Source organism: Phalacrocorax aristotelis, chromosome 8 (genome assembly GCF_949628215.1).
Source record: "Phalacrocorax aristotelis chromosome 8, bGulAri2.1, whole genome shotgun sequence".
In the NCBI taxonomy this organism is placed as follows: domain Eukaryota; kingdom Metazoa; phylum Chordata; class Aves; order Suliformes; family Phalacrocoracidae; genus Phalacrocorax; species Phalacrocorax aristotelis.
In genome coordinates, this window is record NC_134283.1 from 1,320,022 (window position 1) to 1,339,204 (window position 19,183).

The 19,183-nt window shown below is 41.6% G+C and overlaps 1 protein-coding gene across 5 annotated transcripts in view; it reads right to left on the reverse strand.

The window, feature by feature from the left end:
* The window catches only part of NFAT5 (nuclear factor of activated T cells 5), a 72,559-nt gene that overhangs the window by 12,591 nt on the left and 40,785 nt on the right, over positions 1-19,183 (reverse strand). For 4 of the 5 annotated variants that reach the window (XM_075101078.1, XM_075101081.1, XM_075101080.1 and 1 more), the window contains 8 exons: positions 15,975-16,167; positions 11,485-11,675; positions 9,361-9,533; positions 5,531-5,665; positions 5,308-5,360; positions 4,086-4,218; positions 3,374-3,451; positions 19-167 (listed from right to left, as the gene is read on the reverse strand). In XM_075101078.1, coding sequence (XP_074957179.1) covers positions 19-167; positions 3,374-3,451; positions 4,086-4,218; positions 5,308-5,360; positions 5,531-5,665; positions 9,361-9,533; positions 11,485-11,675; positions 15,975-16,167 — 1,105 coding nt within the window. The remainder of the gene's footprint in view (positions 1-18; positions 168-3,373; positions 3,452-4,085; positions 4,219-5,307; positions 5,361-5,530; positions 5,666-9,360; positions 9,534-11,484; positions 11,676-15,974; positions 16,168-19,183) is intronic. The other variant, XM_075101079.1, reaches the window with a different exon arrangement.

A 19,183-nucleotide genomic window follows, 5' to 3' on the forward strand; every position in this document is an offset into this window, starting at 1 on the left:
GATCTCAATCAAACTTACCTTGAAGACCGGGGGAGATCTTTTTTCTGCACTTACTTCCATTGGAGCCACATCTTCCTTCTTAATCATACTGCTTGGCATGAGTGGAGTTATCAAGGCACTAGGAAGCATGTTTACCTTCTCCAGGTTACACCCAGTGGCCTTCACTGCTGCAGCCACAAATAAAAATAAAACAAGGACAATGGAACATTAACATCCAGCATTCAAAGGGTGGGTTTCTAGCGGGGGCCTGCTTCCCATTTCACTTTTCAGCCCTTTCATAAGAGCTCTCCTCCTCACACAAGAAGCTAATAGGCAGAGAGGTCATTGCTAACATTTGAATACGTCAAATAATCCTAGAAAACCTGAAACCTTCACAGGTTATTCTTAAGACTAACAGCAACGCCATAGTTTTGTTTTCTGTCCATTTTGTATCTTTCTAGACCAGGACAGCCATCCACCGACTGCTTAAACTACAAACATAAAAGCTTACGACACCTTTCCAGAAATGATCAGATTTTAAACTTTACTGCACTTGAACTGTACAACTTCCCTATTTCATTTTGAAAAAATGTCTGTTTCCAGATAACCATGTGAAGAGAGTGCTCAAAGCATTCAGCCTGTAGTTTTATTCTGTTAAAGGATTAGTCAAGCAAAAACTTCATAAATCTGCATGTGCCAGTTCTGTAGCAAGAGCAAGTTGTTATTTTGCCTTTGCTGTGCCTTTTTTCTTTTTTTTTTTAGATCAACATAAAGCAACAGATCCCTATGCTCTAAACAAATTTACATCTTACAAGAACATGGCAGTAAAATTTCTGCTGTCCTTATGTGTTTATTCTACATAAAACCAAAGACCCTCTCCTGAAACGTTATTTTCTGTCTTCAGCAATAAATCCTCAGCCATCAGTATGGCAACAGTTGCCGATCTAGTGACAGCTGAGTGAACTCTTTCCCTCCTTCTGTTAACTCACAGGTTTGGGGCGGCGGGCCCCAGAACCACAAGCGCCATGACCTGACGCGTCGGGCTGCGCTGCTGGCAGGGAACACAATTTGAGTGAGACTATTCTAAGCTACGTCTACTCCAGGGCAGCTAGTCACACAGCGTATTTAAAGACAGTGGTCAGTATTTTCCTATACCGTAGTCACAATTTATAAGCTTTTATCTTCTATGTGCTTAATCATGTTGCGTTCATCAGAAACAATAAAAAAATTATGTAAGTAATTTTAAAAATCCCAATGGTATATAGATTAGATTCCAGCAATGGTATGTTCGTTCATAATAACATATTGTGTTGGAAGAATTAAAAAAGTGAGATTAATAAACAAGTTTCAAAAGCAAAGAAACACCGTTGGTTTTGGTCTTTTATTATGCTTTTGTACTATGCCTAGTTTAGAACTTCTGAATATTTACCATCTTAGAGGCATACCCACCCTCTCTCCCTTTCCTCCCAAGGCTGGAAACTGAAACCATCACTAGCCACTTAAAAACAATGCTCCAGCACGACGTCAGTGTTAGAAGGCAAAGACCTGAACGAACTACATGGCTGTCCACATGCCCCCACCTTCCTCGAGTTTTACAGAACAGCCTAGGATTATAAATTTGTTGTCTTGAAACGTAACTTGTCGTTGAAGTCTGTCACATCTGCAGACTCCTAAAATGTTAGAGCTATGAATCCATAATGGTTTTGGGAAGCCACGTTATAGGTTTTTTGGTTGTTTTTTTTGTTGGTTGTTTGTACACAAATGCAGATGTTGTAATAGAAATTATTTTAAGGAATATTCAGAGATACCCGAGACAAAGCTTCAGACCACCTGGGATTGGAAGAGAAAGGCCCTGTAGCTCAACACACAGCTGTACATGTCCCTGGCAGCAACAGTTCATTCTGTTTGGCCAGAGCTGCTGGAAATGATGCCACTTAAGGAATTATAACTGCTGGATTTTGCTCCCACTGAAAGGAAACCAGAAGGAAGTAGCATCCCACTGGAACCCCACCTGGTATTTGCCATTTCAGAACAGTGAGGAGGGGCAGGCTGGGACACATGCAGAGACAAAGTGCATACAGCAGACAAAATTGTCTGACCTCTGGTTCATGATCAACCTAGAGTAGAGTAGGTACAGGAATGAACCCTCAAAAAAGAGCCAGCTCACAGAAAGCCCACACAAGAAAGTAAATTAAGATTTACCGTGTAAATTAAGTGGAGGACTTGAGGCCACAGAAATCACACACTGCGTTCTTATGAACAGCAGATGTTCTCCTGAAGCAGCTGGTATCTTCCCTTGGTTAAGCCTCCTTTCCAAATTAGATGGATGTCAGGCTTACCCTGATAATTCAGTAATTATTTTCCTCATGTTTTTAATCTTGCTACTAGAAGTCTTACCAGTCCTTTTATCAGCTTGTTTCATTGCCCTAAATATTTCTGCATATTTCTCTCCCAAATATTCTCTGCAGGTTTAAACTCATCATATCCTGTATTACCTTCCCTAACAAGTTGTAAAGTCAACTTGTAAATACATCCCCTGCCAAGACCAAGCTATTAACTTCAAACATGAGCTTCGTGATTTTAACCCGAAGCCGTGGATTCCTATCAAACTTGTGATCACATTGTTAATTTGCTTACCTTTCAACCTGCTTTCACCAGAGCAGGCTATGGAAATTTCCATTAACCTTTGTACACTACCAGAGTTTTATCAACTACGAAACATTTCCTTCCTCTACTTTATTTCAATATCGGAAGGATCAATTAACTTCACACTTTAAAAAAAAAAAAAATAGGCAAACCCAGAACTCGCTCCCTTAGAACAAAACGACAAACTTTGCACGGACAGAACGGTCAGGGAACAAAGCCTCGCTAAAGGGAGTACGTTGAAATTGCCAGAATCAGCATTCCTAACTAGACCCACCAAAAGCAGTCGTACAAAGCCGCTGGACAGATTCTGAAAAATACCAACTTAGCCTGTTCGTGTTTTCTAGTACTCGGTTCTGCCCCCACTACAACCTTGATGTGTATTTTTGCTTAAATTAACACTAGGCAGTTTCTAAATCCTTTTTATTAACTGCCATCTTAGGGTTCATTCTTCTTCTTCTTCCCTTTCAAGCATATGAAATGAAGATTAGACTGCATGGCCTGAGGCACGAGAGCAATGGGGGTTTTTCTGGGCAACGTTTTTGTTCTATACTAGCTCATGTTAGATTATACTTAAAGGAACACAGCTATAAAGTAAAATATTCAGAATGAGAATTACCCCACTGTAAGAACATGGCCAGATTTTTATAAGCACGGACTTAACTTCACAGGACATCCGATTCATTCCTCCAATTTGGGTGGGAATTTATAGTTAAATTATTAACAATAGTGGTAAGAATCAATTTAGTACCTTTTATAGCCTCTTCAAAGGAACAATGCTGAGCTGGGCTGGAGATTTCCTTTTTCACATTAACATTCAGAGTACCAGCTGTTGAGACAAAACCCATTGAAAACTTCCTTATGTTAAAACAACAAACAAGCAAAAAAGCCCAAAGCAAACCAAAACAGTTACTTATACCTTAAGGAAATTAAGGTTCTTGAAACCCAGAGCAACATTCCGAGCTGTACATAAACGCTGTTTGTGGTGTGAATGCACCAATGATCACGGTGTGCAAAACATCGTTTTCACTTCCAAAAGTGAAAGAGCCAGTTAACAACTGCACTGTGTATTGTAATACAGGTAAAAATGCATGATACAGTCAAACTTCAACATTCCTTAGGATAAAGCTTGGTCCTATTTCTCGGCTGTATTGGGTGCACTGTATGTGGTATGTCTACTTTTTTCCCCTGCTCAGGTTCATTTTGAACCTTATACTGGAAATGGATGCTACTTTATAAGAACAGCTGTCTCCGTGCAGCTGAAATCTGAGCTGCCTGCCACATAAGTGAGGCAAGCCAGGCCTTTAGATGTTGTTATTTAACAGTTGTAACCTCGCCAGGAGTTTGAAAAATCCACATTACTTAACGTTTCTGTTGCACGCACAAAATACTATGAAAGCAGCAATGAGATGCTTAGCAGGTAAAACTGTCCATTCCTTCCCCCAGATTTCTATTATACATACATGTATCTGGAGTGTACGTAAATGGTTGCACGTCGTGTGATCTTCCAGCATTGGTCACCACATATATTCCCACAGAAACAGCGGAGGTTATTTGCTGGTCACGATATGGCGGCACCTTCACAATAAGGTGATTCTGCATTGCAAAAATAAATTTAAAAAAAAACACATTAGAAACCTTACTTCACTACTCTTTACCTTAATTGTATTTACATCCATCAAAACAAAGAAGCAGACTGATAAAACACCATAAAAAGCGAAGACGCTGGGGGAAATGTGATCGTGTTACACTTTCAGTAACTAACTTGTGCTAGAAGAGAGATTTGAATAGTCTGCCTATATGATGCTCACTGGCAACTTACAGCTTAAGTAGAAGGGGAAGAAAGGAAAGACAAATGAAGTCCAGCCTTTAAACATAAGCTTCTGCCTAACATGCCTTGCTGAACCGCAGTCAGTTTGCCATCAAGTTCCGCTGGACTCGGACACTCCGCTCTTCTGCTGAATCAGGCCTTTGTATCCAGTGTGAACAGATGGAGGATGCAGCTTCATGTTACACTTAAGCGGATTTAACGCTGAGCAGCCACCAAAGAGAGGCGTGCAATCATTCATCGACAGTAACAGCGACGAGTGATCTGTCTGTCGGCTGTCTGCTCCCCAACTAGCCATCCCACTAGAAGTGAGACATCATTTCTACCAGTGCGTGATGGAATACTGCCTTCCGTGGGAGCAAGGTGACATTCATCAGACAACATTTACATCTAAATTTCTCAAATTTCTGTCCAACAGTCCATAAAGACACTTAATTGTGTCAAGAGGAGTCAACAAATATTTTGCAAAACATTCTGAAGTGGAACCGAAATTCAGTCAGGTATAAAGACTACAGTGTACACACACTGTTTCCACTCGGTAGTAATCTAATGTGTCCTTCGGAAAGCTACTGCAAAAACTCTTATCAGGCCTTTTAATTATGTTGTGTGTGAGGGCCAAGACTTAACTCACCAAGTCCATATACCACACTCCTACTGTGGTATCTGAGTTCTCAATTAGAAATTGAAAATTATACTTGTGTAAACCCAAACCAATGATATTCTACCAGACTCTTTATTTCTTTGAAGAAAAGGAATATTATTTCTATATATACATAGGAAGAGAGAAAGGCTTATTCAATTTTTATTTGGAAACAGAGTCAGAGTTGGTTTTTTTAAAAAAAATATTACAGAAGTACCTGATGAAATAATTCCATGTCTATTTCAGCTTCTGCCTTCCAAGAATTCTCATCTAAATGAAAGTTAAAAAGCATAATTTATTGCACATCCATACAAAGCAATTTACTTTAGTGCCTTTGATTCTGCTTCTCGGTTTGCTCTCCACAACTAAACTTCATCAACCAACGCAAACCCACACATGCTCTCTTCAGCACCCCAAGCCATTACTGCTTTCACACTAACCAGAAACATTCTCTTGGAAAATCACTTTTGTTCCCTTTAGAAAGTTCTTGCCGATCAGAAAAACTTCCTCTTCACCCTTCACTGAACAACTGTGCAGACTTTTCTTTAGGATCTCGGGAACTCCTGCTGGTTGAGCTGCAATTGAAAACACACATAGTTTGAAAGCAAGAACATACCAATACCCAAAACAAAAACATTTTAGTTACGGGATTACAAAGGGAAAAACAAAATTCCTGAGCTTCCTCCTTCATTATATCATTCGTGACAAAACTTTTCAGAAGATAAGTCTCTATTACTTCCTCACTAAATGTAATGACCTTATAAAAAAAGTCACTCTTAACCTAAATGATCCACTAATAAGCTTTTCCCTTTTCTCCTGCATTTATTACATCTTCAAAACAGAACTTTCAGTCTTTGACCTAATGCTCAAGAAGCATTCAGGAGAGAAGAAAACTTGGTTTCCTGGCATAGAGAGTGATAAACAAATGCATCGGCCCTTAGACAGAGCTGAAGCACACCTTCCGTCTTATCCTTAAGCTCATAAAAATATGTTTTATGAAGCTTATTTTGCTCTCCTAGGTAGAAGGGAAGACGTAGTAATTCTCATATTACCTGGTGGTTGTTTTTTTACAGATTGTTTTTACATACGTAGCTTTCTGGCTCGTGCAAGAACTAACCCAGAGCTTTGAGCAACCTGGTCTAGTGGAAGGTGCCCCCACCCGTGGCAGGGGGGTGGGAACCAGATGATCTTTAAGGTCCCTTCCACCCCAAACCATTCTGTGATTCTATGACTTTCTAGACCTGTTCACTTCAGCTAATACAAATCCTTGCAAGAGTCGCATCTCTGTAGTTGGGGATTATAGCAATTTATAGCCTACAAACTAGCAAAGAGCACGCGGCTTACAGACGCGCGTCCCTGGAAACCTCTGCCCCTCAGCCAGCGATTCAGATGATTTATGTAACACTTATTGCGATTGTCTTTGCTGCAAACTATTTCTATGCTTCTTAAAGTATAAATCAAATAAGACCACGTGTGTTAAATGAAAATGAGCACCAAGGATGATTTAAATACAGCCATACATTTTAAAATAATGTATTTTTAACTTTGTGACATTGAATACGTTATAAAATAACTCCAGTCTCTAATAAAGGTTTCTCAACCACCTTTTCTGCTCACCATAAAATCCTGGTGGCATAAGCCTGTACTTGTGCTTTGCACTTACCTGGCCCACTTTTGCTGTTTAATAACAGTATTCTCTGGGTTTACCACACAGAAGAACATACATACTGTAACACTCCAAATTATTTAATGACCTTTCAGAAAGGATTTTTCTACAACTGTTGCAGCAGGTTCCTAGGCAACCATTACGCAACTACTAAATATGCTCAAGGCACATGAACTTCTGAGAAGAGTAACTGGATTTCGGTTTGCTAACAAGTTAACAAAGCCTATTTAAAACATAGACCTTAAATAAAGGGCCTGCATCTACTTAATGTCTTCCCTACGCTTTCAGGAATATTATTGCCACTTTAACAGCAATATAAGTCATAAGACACAACACAAACAGGCTCTGATGAGTGAAAATGTAACCCTTATTATGAGATGGTACATTAACAACAAAACTGTATGCCATAGCGATCAGCCAGCGTATGTGTACTAGCTCTGTTTGGGTGGCTACGGTCTGCTGCAAGTCACCATAACTTTGGAGTGAGTTCAGGCAGCAGCAGCACAGAATCCTGGAAAGCAAACCCGGAAAGAGCCTCAAGAATTCCCCACTCAACCTTAACACCATGATCAGTTTTACCCACATCATTCCTCAGAGACACGAGTCTAACCAGAAAATTTCGTTTCTTTGGTTTAGACCTCCAGCAATGGGGATGCTATGGAACTCCTGGGCAAGCTTTTAGCTACTTCCACAGTTAGGAAGATTTTCTTATCAACTGACCAAAACCCAGCTTGCTAAAGACTAAACCAATTTACTCCTTACTGTGTATGTTTTGGAACTTTATTTATGGAAGGATAACTTATTTCCTTCTAATGTCCCTTAGCATGTCATCATTCTCACATATTCTGCTTTTTACTCACTGCCCATATCTCAAAACATAGCTACTAATGTTATGGGTATAAATGGATGCATTCAGCAAACAGAATGAAGACTACAAGGAATCCTCACAGACCAATCCTGGAACAGCCTAACCAACAAGCTAAGCAGGAGGTGCATCAAATACCACTTTTTTAGCTAAACAGCCTATTTTAAAGCATCTCAGATTCTCAGCTTCTACCTACAATAGCAAGTTTTGGATCGTTACGTGTTTAAGAAAACACCAGATTATTTCCATTCCCGTTTCGGCTATGATTTAAATAAACTTACTGGCAAAAGATAAAATAACGATACAAAGAGTATACAGAAATAGCTTTTGCAGATGTTCTAGAAAATGGTTGTTTCTTAAAAATGACTATCAGATACTGCAACGCAATACTGACTGGAACGGAGCTGGAGACAACCATATTTCTAGCAAATGTACTTACGTATTTTCCAACAACATACATACATGAATCTGAGCCCTCCACCAGTTTAAAAAACACTGTAAAAAGAAAGATTTACCAAAAAGCAGCAGGAGGAAGAAAAAAGAGAGGTGGGAACACCTCAAGCTGACCTTTCTGGAAGAGCACCCCAAACATCAAGCTATTGCCTAAAACACAGAACATGGCTGAAGAGAGGAGAGTCCTCCCCTGCATCAGCGGCAACACGTCTTTGGTTATCAGCCTTTTCAGCGTTTCCGCAGCGTTCCTGCTCTCCCTAAGTCTTGCACAGGGATTCTCAGTGAGAGCAGAACACTGGAAGGAGAGGCCGGCGACATGGCACAGCTGCCAAATCGCCTGTTGCCTGCAGCATCGGAATCGCATGGTGGTATCTGGTGTGGAAGCTCACATGTTTCTAATTATCTCCTCTTCCAATCTGTTCTTTCACTGGCAACAAAGCTGCAGTTTCTGACCAGTTGAATAGGAGCCCTGACACAATGGGTACTGACAGTGTTTAGAAAAAAGAAAAAACAAAAACAATAACTTCTTTTTATACAACAGAAAGAGCACAGCACAAGCACTCGGGAGCTTGTGTAACCGCACTCTGTTCCACGCATGGAGGAAAAAGCTTTCCTATCAGCTTGTTCATCAAGAAGTATCAATAATCAACAGCTGTATTAAACACATTTCCCCACCTCTTCTCTTTGGCAGATGAGCAGCGTTCCCTGTAACTGGAAGTCACTGCAGACTGCCTACACGCCAGCAGCCCCCGATGTACTGCAGCCTCCTCTGATCTCGTTTTCCCTCTTGTTCAGTATACCCTGACAGGTCAGTGCAGCCGTCTGCGCTCAGTGCTAAGCAGAGCACTTTAATGAATAGCTATAGGAAGTTCCATTCTTGCACTGAACCAGCACAGATTCAGCCTCTGGCCCAGCGAACTCCCACAACTGTACAGAGCCATGCTGACTAACTTATTAGAATTCCTTTCTATCACTGAAAGCAGACAGATGAATGTGTCAATACAGAAAAGACTAAACCTGTATAAAGTCATACAGTAAGTTCAAAGCAACCATGACAAAAATTCTGACCTTTTAAAGGGCAAAAATTCATTTATTAAAAGTTATAACTACTTATAAATATTGGCCAGTCATTTAACTAACACCCCACACCAAGTAAAAATTAATCCAGGTGGTCTGAGCCATGGCAATTCTGAAATAATCACATTGGGATTCCCCCCTCAAGCATTTTATGGCAATCCCACTAAAATCCAGAGTCTTCTAAACCGACATTTTATTTTGATACTTACTGCACAAAATTGGGGAAGAAGGTGTCTGAAGAGTCAAAGTTGAGCCATCCTTGCGATTGATGTTAACACGAAATACCAGCCTAGCGCGTGTGCTTTTTTTCTTGGAACCAGCAATCCCTATCCTAGCTTCAACATCAGCATTTCTCAGCTTCAGTATTCCCACGCAATCAACCCTAACAACACAAAATAGTTGAGAATTTAATAGGGTTTAAGAAGTTCAGCACCTTTAATAATCTTGCGACTAGTCACACAAGTCAAAGTTGAAACTCTTGAAGTAGTTACTGAAATATTATTAGAATTTTTATTTATTTACATGAAATTTCTATATGACCTTTCTCATTATAAAGCCCAGCTTTCAATGCATGCCTACATAATTTAGATGATGAACCACGGAGGAAGGAATATGGAAGTTGTATGAATAAAACAGAAAACGCAACGTATCAAAGTACTTCTGGTAAGCATTCGATTTGTAATCACAGATCTTCATTCTTCCACCCCTGGGGCTAGATCTGGGTTTGTACGATTACTGCTACAAAATATGCTGCGTTCACTTAAAGCAGTAGTAGAAGAAAACTTACTGTAGTCATTATTTTTTATGCCCAGAGGAACTTGGAAGTGATAGATACGTCATACCATAACTGTGGTCCTACGGGAAATGTACACAGGGCCAGGGTGAGAGAGTCATGCAGCGCTAACTTTCAGAAAGACATGCTAGATGCAAAATTATTTCAAGCAAAAAATATAAAGAAAAAACCACAAACAAACAAACAAAAACCCAAACACAGCCTCACGCATTAAGAAGAATACTGTAAGTTTACCAGGATCTTAGTACAGGGACCATCTGATATCTAATTTGAGTAGAACAGATTTTTGTGCTGCATCAGGGCCAACGAGCAACAGCCAGGGAGCCGAGAGGAGGGCAGAGCGCGATTCAGAAGGTGCCACTGGCATTACCGTAACAGAGAAGTGATACAGCATCACTGAACTACCAGGAAGGTTTCTTTTTGGACATCAAGATAGCTTTTGAGAAAACAGCCTGGGCAAAGCTTTTCTTCCTAGATAATTCCAAATTCATCTTTCTAGTATCTCTATACTTCTATGGTTTTACATTAACACTCAAGGTCAATTATAAAATTACTCTCCAAGAGACAGCTTCCAAAATTATTATGGGAATATACATTATATTTTTTTAAAAATCAAATTGATTCAGTCTATTAGCAAACTGTATTATTCTGCTTAAGAAATGGACACTGTAAATTGAAGAAACGTTTCTCCTCTTGAAACAAGATGAGCTTCTAAGTAAAGAGCGGCAGCTTTCAACCACATACCCATTAAAAGACATTGTACTGAGAAGAATACTTTGGAAGAAGATCACTCCCTTTATACACAGGTGAAAAGCTTATTAGGGAATCGCTTATATCTAAAGTTTCCTGGGAGATCCAAACCACACAGGCAGATGAGGCCACTTGCTCAAAAAACCTACTGCAGTCAACTCCTGCCACCAGACAGAGCGCATCCCTTCTCAGCAGCGGCCACGCACTGCCGACACGCATCTGCGAACGGCATCCGAAACATCACCTCCACTGGGCCAGACGAGCTCGGTCCAGAGAGCAAAGCGGGAGGCATCCGTGGCAAAGGACTATCGGGTGAAAATGACAGAAATGGAACAAGCGAAGCAAGAGAGGAAGAAAGCCAGAGTTTAGCCTCACTAGCCACCACTCCCAGCCTTTGCGCCCAGAGGGATCCGAAGGTGCCACTATTCTCCTCCCCTCTTCTGACTGGCAATTCTGGCCTCGTTAAGATCAGACAACCAGCAGAACCAGTGACCAGTTCACATAATGCTTGAACATGCACACTATTGTTCAAACAGAACATGAAAATACTGTAACAAAGTTAATTGATAAAGTTTTAGGAAAGACCAGATTAAGCATTAAATATAATAAATGCAAACTGAGAATGCGATTTAGAAGTGTTTTCTCACACATATAACTTCACTAAGTGCCTGGAGCGTGCCAAGATGTTCCAGACTTAATTACTAACCCATCCAATTGAAACGGGAAAATCAGTTTCTGAAAAAAAAAAACCTAATAAATGAAAATATTTTTAAAAACGCATGCTACTCACGCAAGTGTCATGTTGTTGCTCGGCTCCAGTCCGACCTCAATAACAGTCGTCCCCTCTATATCCACTTCTTTACAGGGAGTAGTGTTTCTCCCAGTAACTCTGCAGGCCTGGTAGAACCCATGCGGCTTCACTCGACCGGAGTCGTTACCCACGAATACCTGCAGCACCACTGGCTCGTTGTGACCTTCCAGCTGAAACATGGTGACACAGATATTTCAATTGGCCAGCAACGCCTCTTAATTAAAACAGGAAACATTTTATGCAGCTGAATTTGAAGTTATTCTGCTCCCAGTGTTACTAGAAACAATCCCAAGGGAAGAAGGAACAAAAATTTTTCATCTAGTTTATAAACAAAATGCTTTTGTCACTTGTTCTTCCATGAAAAGCCAAGTTATTTAATAAACAAGTGAAATTAATTTTTAAACCAGCTACAATCCTATCTATCTTCACACAGAACTATCCCAACTTTCAGGTCTCTTATGACCCCTTACTCTCATCCCAACCCTGGCTATTTCCCTATCTGTTCCCAGGAGCCTCTTTCCCCACCAGCATCTGCATCCACCAGTCAGCTGAGAAAGAGGACATTTGCTGTGGCTGGTTCCAAAGTTGGTGCGCATTTGCTGGCCAGTACGTGCATGGCTATCAATGCGCACGCTGCGCTCCCAGGATCCCATCTTCACGCCAGCCACGCCTTGCAATCTTTGTGAAACCAGACTAAAGTTGTCTAATGCTTGCAAAACCACCACACGAGTGGGAACAGGATGAGGTGGGAAGCAAAGAGAGGGTTTGTGTCTTTGAACGCTTTTTTTATTAGTGGAAACCCACTGTGGTGCTGCATACTAAAAATACTCTGACGGAGAAGTGAAAGAAGTCTTGAAGTAAACCTGGATGTTGTATTATGAAGTGACCACCCTTATTCTTAGGTAATAGAAGAAAAATACTCCAAGTAAAGAGAGACACTAGATCACTGCCAAAGTCCCAGGTCAGAGATGGAAATTCTTTGCCCCAGCATTCTAGGTGGATATAAATCAAGTATTTTTAATGTTTTCATTAAGCCAGGCTTGTTACTAGAGGATTTCTGGGTGACAATGTTATGTTTCGTCCTAGGCCTGGAAGCCCAGTCAATACTTGCAGAAAGAAGTTTGATCTTTATTACTAAGGAGATGCAAATGAGAGCAGAATCCTCCAGAGGATCTCTTAGGGGATTACTCCCTGACACACTTAGAAAATTCAGTGCTGCAGTTCTTAGCAAGCTTGAAAAAAGAAAAGAAAAACTCAGCAAATACCGACAGAGTCACAGCATGCTCCTCATGCCCAAAAGGAGCAATGAGCTTATAGCAGGGAGCGGGGTCCCGACCGTTACGGATGGGCAAAGCCAAAGGACTTCTGGAGGTGGCCTGGCACAGGCTCCCACATAGGAAGCACAGGCTAACAGGTATAGTCACATCCAAGACCTCGACAGCCAAGAGAGCACAACTAAATAAGAGATCACAACTAAATAAGAGATCACGAAGACAGCTGACTAGAGAACTTAATTCCACCAAGTGGTCAAAAGGAAGCAGGGAGTAAAGGCTACTCTGATATTCTACTGTTGAATCTCTTTTACGTGGAAGGATGAATGACGTCTTTGCATCACACCACCAATATCTCCTTGGCTGGAAGCAGCATCACCACAGCTGCTTTCCTTCCCCAACATTCTTGTTAGAAGGAGGTATGAAAGGTGTGCAAGAGCACCTCTCATCATCTGGATGGTAACCGCTCCAGCTTTGCCATCCTGTTAGCAAGAAAACATGCAAATCCGCTACTGATGGCTGGAATACCTCCGCGGACACTTCGCGTTCAGGGTTATCTTTCCTTTGCCAGACAAGTCACTTGACTAAGGTTTGTTCATACAATTTTAGCATTGCATATTGATTGTAGGCTCTCTAGTTCTAAGTCATCAAGTAATATGGTTTTCTTTAAAGGGCCACAGAACCTGCTTCTCCTCCTCAGTCTGCTTAAGAGTGATGCATCTGAATGGCTGCCCGTCACAGGTGCTGCCAGAGAAGAGCAAGCACCAGATCTCTACTGAACTTGAAACACTTTTACATTATTCTTCCCCATCTTTAAGACACCCCCCAAAAAAAACCAAACAAAGCAAAAAGCCCTCTTGTCCTTTACATTTTTTTTCCCCACTAGCTCAGATTTCCTGAAGATCCACTGACTCATTTTGTCTGTCCAACCCTGGCAGACTTTTATATGCAAAGTACAAACTAGTTTCCATACTGGTAAAGCAAGCTTGAGCTTCCAGGAATTCAGTAACACAAGCTTCTTCCAAACAGAATTTTCACTGATGGGTGTTAAAGGGTAACTGGGAAAGGAATTAGAAGGAAATTCAGATGAACAAAGGCCCATTAAGAAAATTCACATAAATGAGCACTAAATCACCATAGCAACAGGACTATATGAATGGATTCTTTTCTTATGAAACCCTACTGGATTTCTACATTACTCAGGAGGACTGAGTAAAGTGTTGGAGATGTTTCTAACACTGTTGAACAGGACTTTAAAAATAAGTATATGTCTATACTCTGTCACCAGGGAGTCAGCACAAATTTTAAGGGCTGTATCATAAACAAACATTTCTTTGTGAGCCTGGTAAAGGAGTTTGGATTCAGAACAGCTTTGCTGCTTTCTCAAAGGGACAGAACTAGGAAAAAGCATGAGAGAAAATGTCTTTTATCTCTCTTATTTGTACGATAACAAATATAGTTGTCTCCTTGCTCGACCTGCTGCCCACACTCCTCCCAGTATAACCAGGATGCCATTTGCCTTAGTTCCACTGAGTGTAATGCTGGCCTGTTTTCAGTTTGGTGTCCACTCTCACATTCATACCGTGGTTGCTGCAACTTTTGTGATGGTACCTGACACCAGTTCTTCTGTTTGTCTCTGTGTAAGTCAAGTACAGCATTACTGCAGGTAATCCTATCATTGGCTGTTAGGAGACCTTCACAAGCACAGTTCTAAAGTTCTTAGGTTGCTTCCAGCAGGCTATGTAGCCATCCTTTCAGACAGACAGATGGCTGAAACCTTTCACAATGAGAGACGTTTGTGAGCAGGAGGCTCCTCTTGGTTACCTACAGAAAGCATCATCTATTATTATCTTCTCAGTCGGGCAGTCTGTAACAGATACCAGAATGTCATCCCTGATCTTCCTCCTCTGATCTCAACAGGCCAGTCTCCAATTTCATGCCAGAGGTCTGCACAGTCAGGGAGCTTCTTACAATACATGATGTCCTCTCTTCTCTCTGAATAGCTGCTGCATATTCACGACTGCATTCCAGCCACGTATGCTACGCCCCATCTCTGTGATCCCAGTCAAGTCACAGCCCTGAGACTGCACAAGGGAAGAAACAAGCCCTGCAAATTCACACTCCACGTATCAGTATGCAGTCACTGGAGAACAGCCTCTGAATCTTCTCCCTTTTGAGCAGGAATGTGAAAGACCTCTTTGTAGCCCGCCTCCTCATGTTTCTCCTCCATTTGTAGCTCCTCCTTCTCTTCTGGGCTTTGGTCCCCATCCTCTGACGAGCTTACAGCAAAGCCCTCCTCACTAGACTGGCAAGCCCGATCAACAATTTTTCCACTCTTTGAGTAGGGTGAATTACATCAGTCATCCTTTTCCCCCCTCCAAATAAAGGAAGATGAACAAAGACGCTAAATGCTTGCTGGAGAAACCAGCTCTGCAGCCAGGCCTGGATCTCTGACTGCATCGGCTCTGTCCAGATCTTTCCCCTCGATCAGAAGGGCCGAGGGCACCATTCAGACCTGAGTGCCACTCATCCCTGCCTCAGAGCAAGTGCCATCAACACCTAAACTTTAAGGCATCAGAGTCTATACAGGAAACAGGCTGCACTTGTATGCACACTTAACAACTGCTTCCTCTTTTCTTCCCCCTCATTCTCCAGTTCCACTAACCCACATGTACTTCACTACTGCTAACCATACTGAGCAGTACGACCCAGAAAGTACGCCTCAGTTAGATCTTTATGACTCTACTTAGAAGACAGACACTGGATATGTGGATTCAGATACTTCTTATTAAAGAAAACTGACGACTTTTGATATTTTTTTTTTAATGAAACCTAGTTTTATGTCCTTACACATAAGGCATAATGATGACCCACTGTCATCAGCAAACAGTTACAGCATTTCACTGTCCTAGTTTTGTATACTTCAAGCGTCTATTTACACAGTTTGTATAACTGTAGTCTATCAGGACACGCACCACATTACATATCATTGCCTTGACATAAAGCTTCCTTCCTCCTGTAATTTTGTGATATAAATAAACTTCTTGTTACCTGCAAGAAGAGATAAAGTACAGTCTCTACAGCAAAGGGAATGCAAAGTCTGCCCCCTTCCCTCTAGAAATAGAGATTCTAGGCCTATCTGAACTGAAGGATCCCTTGGAAAGGAGTCCCCGTATCACCTAACACTAAACAGCCTACCTTTACAGTTGGAAAACCTTGTTGCGTCCGGTCTTTCACTGAGCCTCGGCTGCCTTCAGTCAGATAACGAGCCCTGTGCTGGGTTTCCGGCTGTACCACTATCTTCAGCTCCTTCCCCTCACTCTTGGTCAGATACTGACCACACAACATTGGGGTCTTCTTCCCTCCAGCTCCCTTCTGGTTCTCTGATGCTCTGGGAAGTCAAAGCAGACCATAAAAAGATGTTATAAGCAGCTCCCCAACAAAAATAAACTAAATCACAGAAAAGCTAAAAAGATAAAAGAGCATATTAACGGATAGAGGAATTATAGTTGAGAGCAAACTTTGGAATTCTCTTTCTGACAGAGAAGGAAACCTGCAGGATGAAGAGGAACGGTGCTTCCCTGCCTCTTCCATCCAGTGCAAATAGGAATCTCTTTTGAGAGAGTGAACATAAAGGAAGGGAAAAGCAATTAGCATTAAACTATGTTAACAAAGAGAGGAAGGCTCATAACCTGCTTTTTCATAGTATATGATACAGCCTGATAGTATCTGAATAAGCTGTTTCGCTTCTGTAACAAATATACATATGTACACACACACACTGAATGGATTTAAGGTTGAATGGTACTTCTTTAAATAGGAAAACAGCCTCATGCCTGTCTCCACCTGAACTTGCATATCCATGCAAACTCAAACATTAATTTCTGCCAAAACAGATTGATAGATTTATGTCACAACCAAATTAGTTATCGTAAAAAACTCTTGACATAATTGCACCAATTTTAAATCTGCAGCATATGCAAAAAGACTCTTTCTTTCCAGGTGCGTACCTTAACATGTACTTATCTTGTGTTCAGTTCCATAATTAAAACCTGAATGAAGAAGCCCTCCAAAGTATAACATCACGTGATCAATTTTGTGTTCGCTTTAAAGCACAATGGAAAATAACTCGATCTCATACAGAGCAGGTTTGTAGAACGATCCTGCACTGACATCTAACAAACCCATTTAACCCTAGCGAATGTAAATGTGCCACAGCAAATGGCACAGGGAGGAAAAGGGCTCAGTGAGGTCATGCAGAACGTAATATTCTTTTTTATTACCAAAAAGTAGTTTCTAACAGCTAATGACTCTAAAGAAAGCAGTTTAAAATAACAGACGTCAATTGCCTAAAAAACAAATCCTGTTCCAATATGCAACATATGGAAGTCATTTATCCCGGATTTTTTCTCAGGGAGACGGATGAAAAAACCACCTTCTCCTCAAAATACTTCACTGCGAGCTTTGCCACGACATGAGTTTTTCACCGACCTGAAGGCTGGGGCAACCCACAGTGCTCTCTTCCCAATTACCAGACGATTTATACTAACAAACATATCAGCAGCGCCTTTGCTAGAACTCCTACCGTGCAATGAACAGCGCGGGCCACCCAGCACGCAAACGCTTCCAGGCTGCTCCCCAGCCCCTGCCCAGCGCTTTCCCTGCGGAAGGGCCTTCTCCCGCGCCAGGGGAGGTCGGGCACTTTGCCCCAATTCCACATCTCACACCCCTGAAAGTCCTACTTGTCACGCTCTTATTTCTACTAAACCTTCCAAAACCTTTTAACGTACAGAACACAGGGTTAAAAAGGACACTGCTGAGCTGTTAGGTCTGTGCTTCGTATTAATTTCATTCATGTTTTTCCGTTTGTGCCCAACTGCTTCACCACGGCACTGCCCAGCGAGTCCCCGGATGCCCATGCACATCCCCGAGCAGCCCTGGCTGCCCTGCACGCTCGTCTTCAACCCGGTGACAGCGGGGGGAGGGATCCAGAGGGTGCAGAAGACTGCAAGAGTACCACTCCTCTGCCAAGGAGTCCCGAGTACTCTGCCACAGCCTAGTCAAACAGGCTGTTTAAAAAACCAAAAACGCTACGTAAAACCACACCTTTTAGGGAAATAAAAGGGACCAAACTCTTCTTCAATGTAGCATATAGAAACCCTGCGATGAATTAAGACTGTAATTCACACCACTATGCTCTTCGCTTCTGCACAAGTTAAGCAAAACCCCTAACCAAATTCAAGCGTGTTAGATAATCACTTTTCTGTTCTTCCTGCCTGGACATTACTCCAAGGGACTTTCAATGAAAGCCTTCTCTTTTACTCTGAATTTTTGAGCAGAGCTACAAACTCATAGCTTCCCACAGCGAAGGCGGGCAGGAACGCCGAGCATCCTCAGCTACTGCGACCACCACCGTGTAACTCAGAAGGCTGTGCCTGGGGCGCCTGCTTTCCGCACCTCCGCTCGGCAGGCTGGGCTCTGTAACGTCACGGGACAATGCTCCACGTAAAGACATCCACGGATTACACAGTCTGGCCTGGTCATGCTTTCCAGCCCCAAAAATTAATAACAGGAGACTGAGATGATGTTGAATTTTGAAGGGAAGTGTCACAGAGGCAGCCATTAAAATGAAATTAACTTTCAACACTCAAAATGCAAAGTTTTAGCTGTGCAACGTTAACACTTTGGCCCCTCCAACACAACTCTATCTTTTCCTGACATTACGTTACTCTTAAAACCCAAGTTACCTTAATTGCCAACATACTAATATTTTATACATTGTCATATTTATGCAAAGAGATGCTGCCTAACAATTAGTTTGAAATTTTTCCCTCAACAAACCTAAAGTAATCACTGAAAGCAATCATAAAGCCTTCACCAGAACTCCTCAGTGGTCTTCCTTTTAAAAATTACAAGGATGCATCATTTACAGATCCTTTTACCTTAGTTTATTTATAATACTAATATCCATGCACATACAAATAGTAAAATATTTCATACACGCACGTTTTTTTATTAGCTTAATTGTTACCAGACAACGACTCCTCAAAGCTAGCACGTCCTTTCTAAAACAAGCAACGTAAGCAGCAAACCCCATGATTCTATTAAAAGAGATTTCATTAGTTCAGGTTTGCCCGGTCCTGCACTGGCACCAGGGCTGCTCCCAGTGAAGACCTGAAAGCAAAAGTGGGACCAAGCATGTTGGAGATGGGAGACTTTGCCCTACATCACCATCAATTCATCCGCTTCAAAAAGGCTTTCACAAATTCCAACAGTTTCCCCGGGAATATATTCCTTTTCTTCCTAGCTTTTAAGGACAACTGACCAGAAGTCTCTTTTGAGGCAAATGCTATTTCCACTTCACACATTAGCAAGGGCGCCTTCCTTGCTCTTTTCCTAAAGCCAAA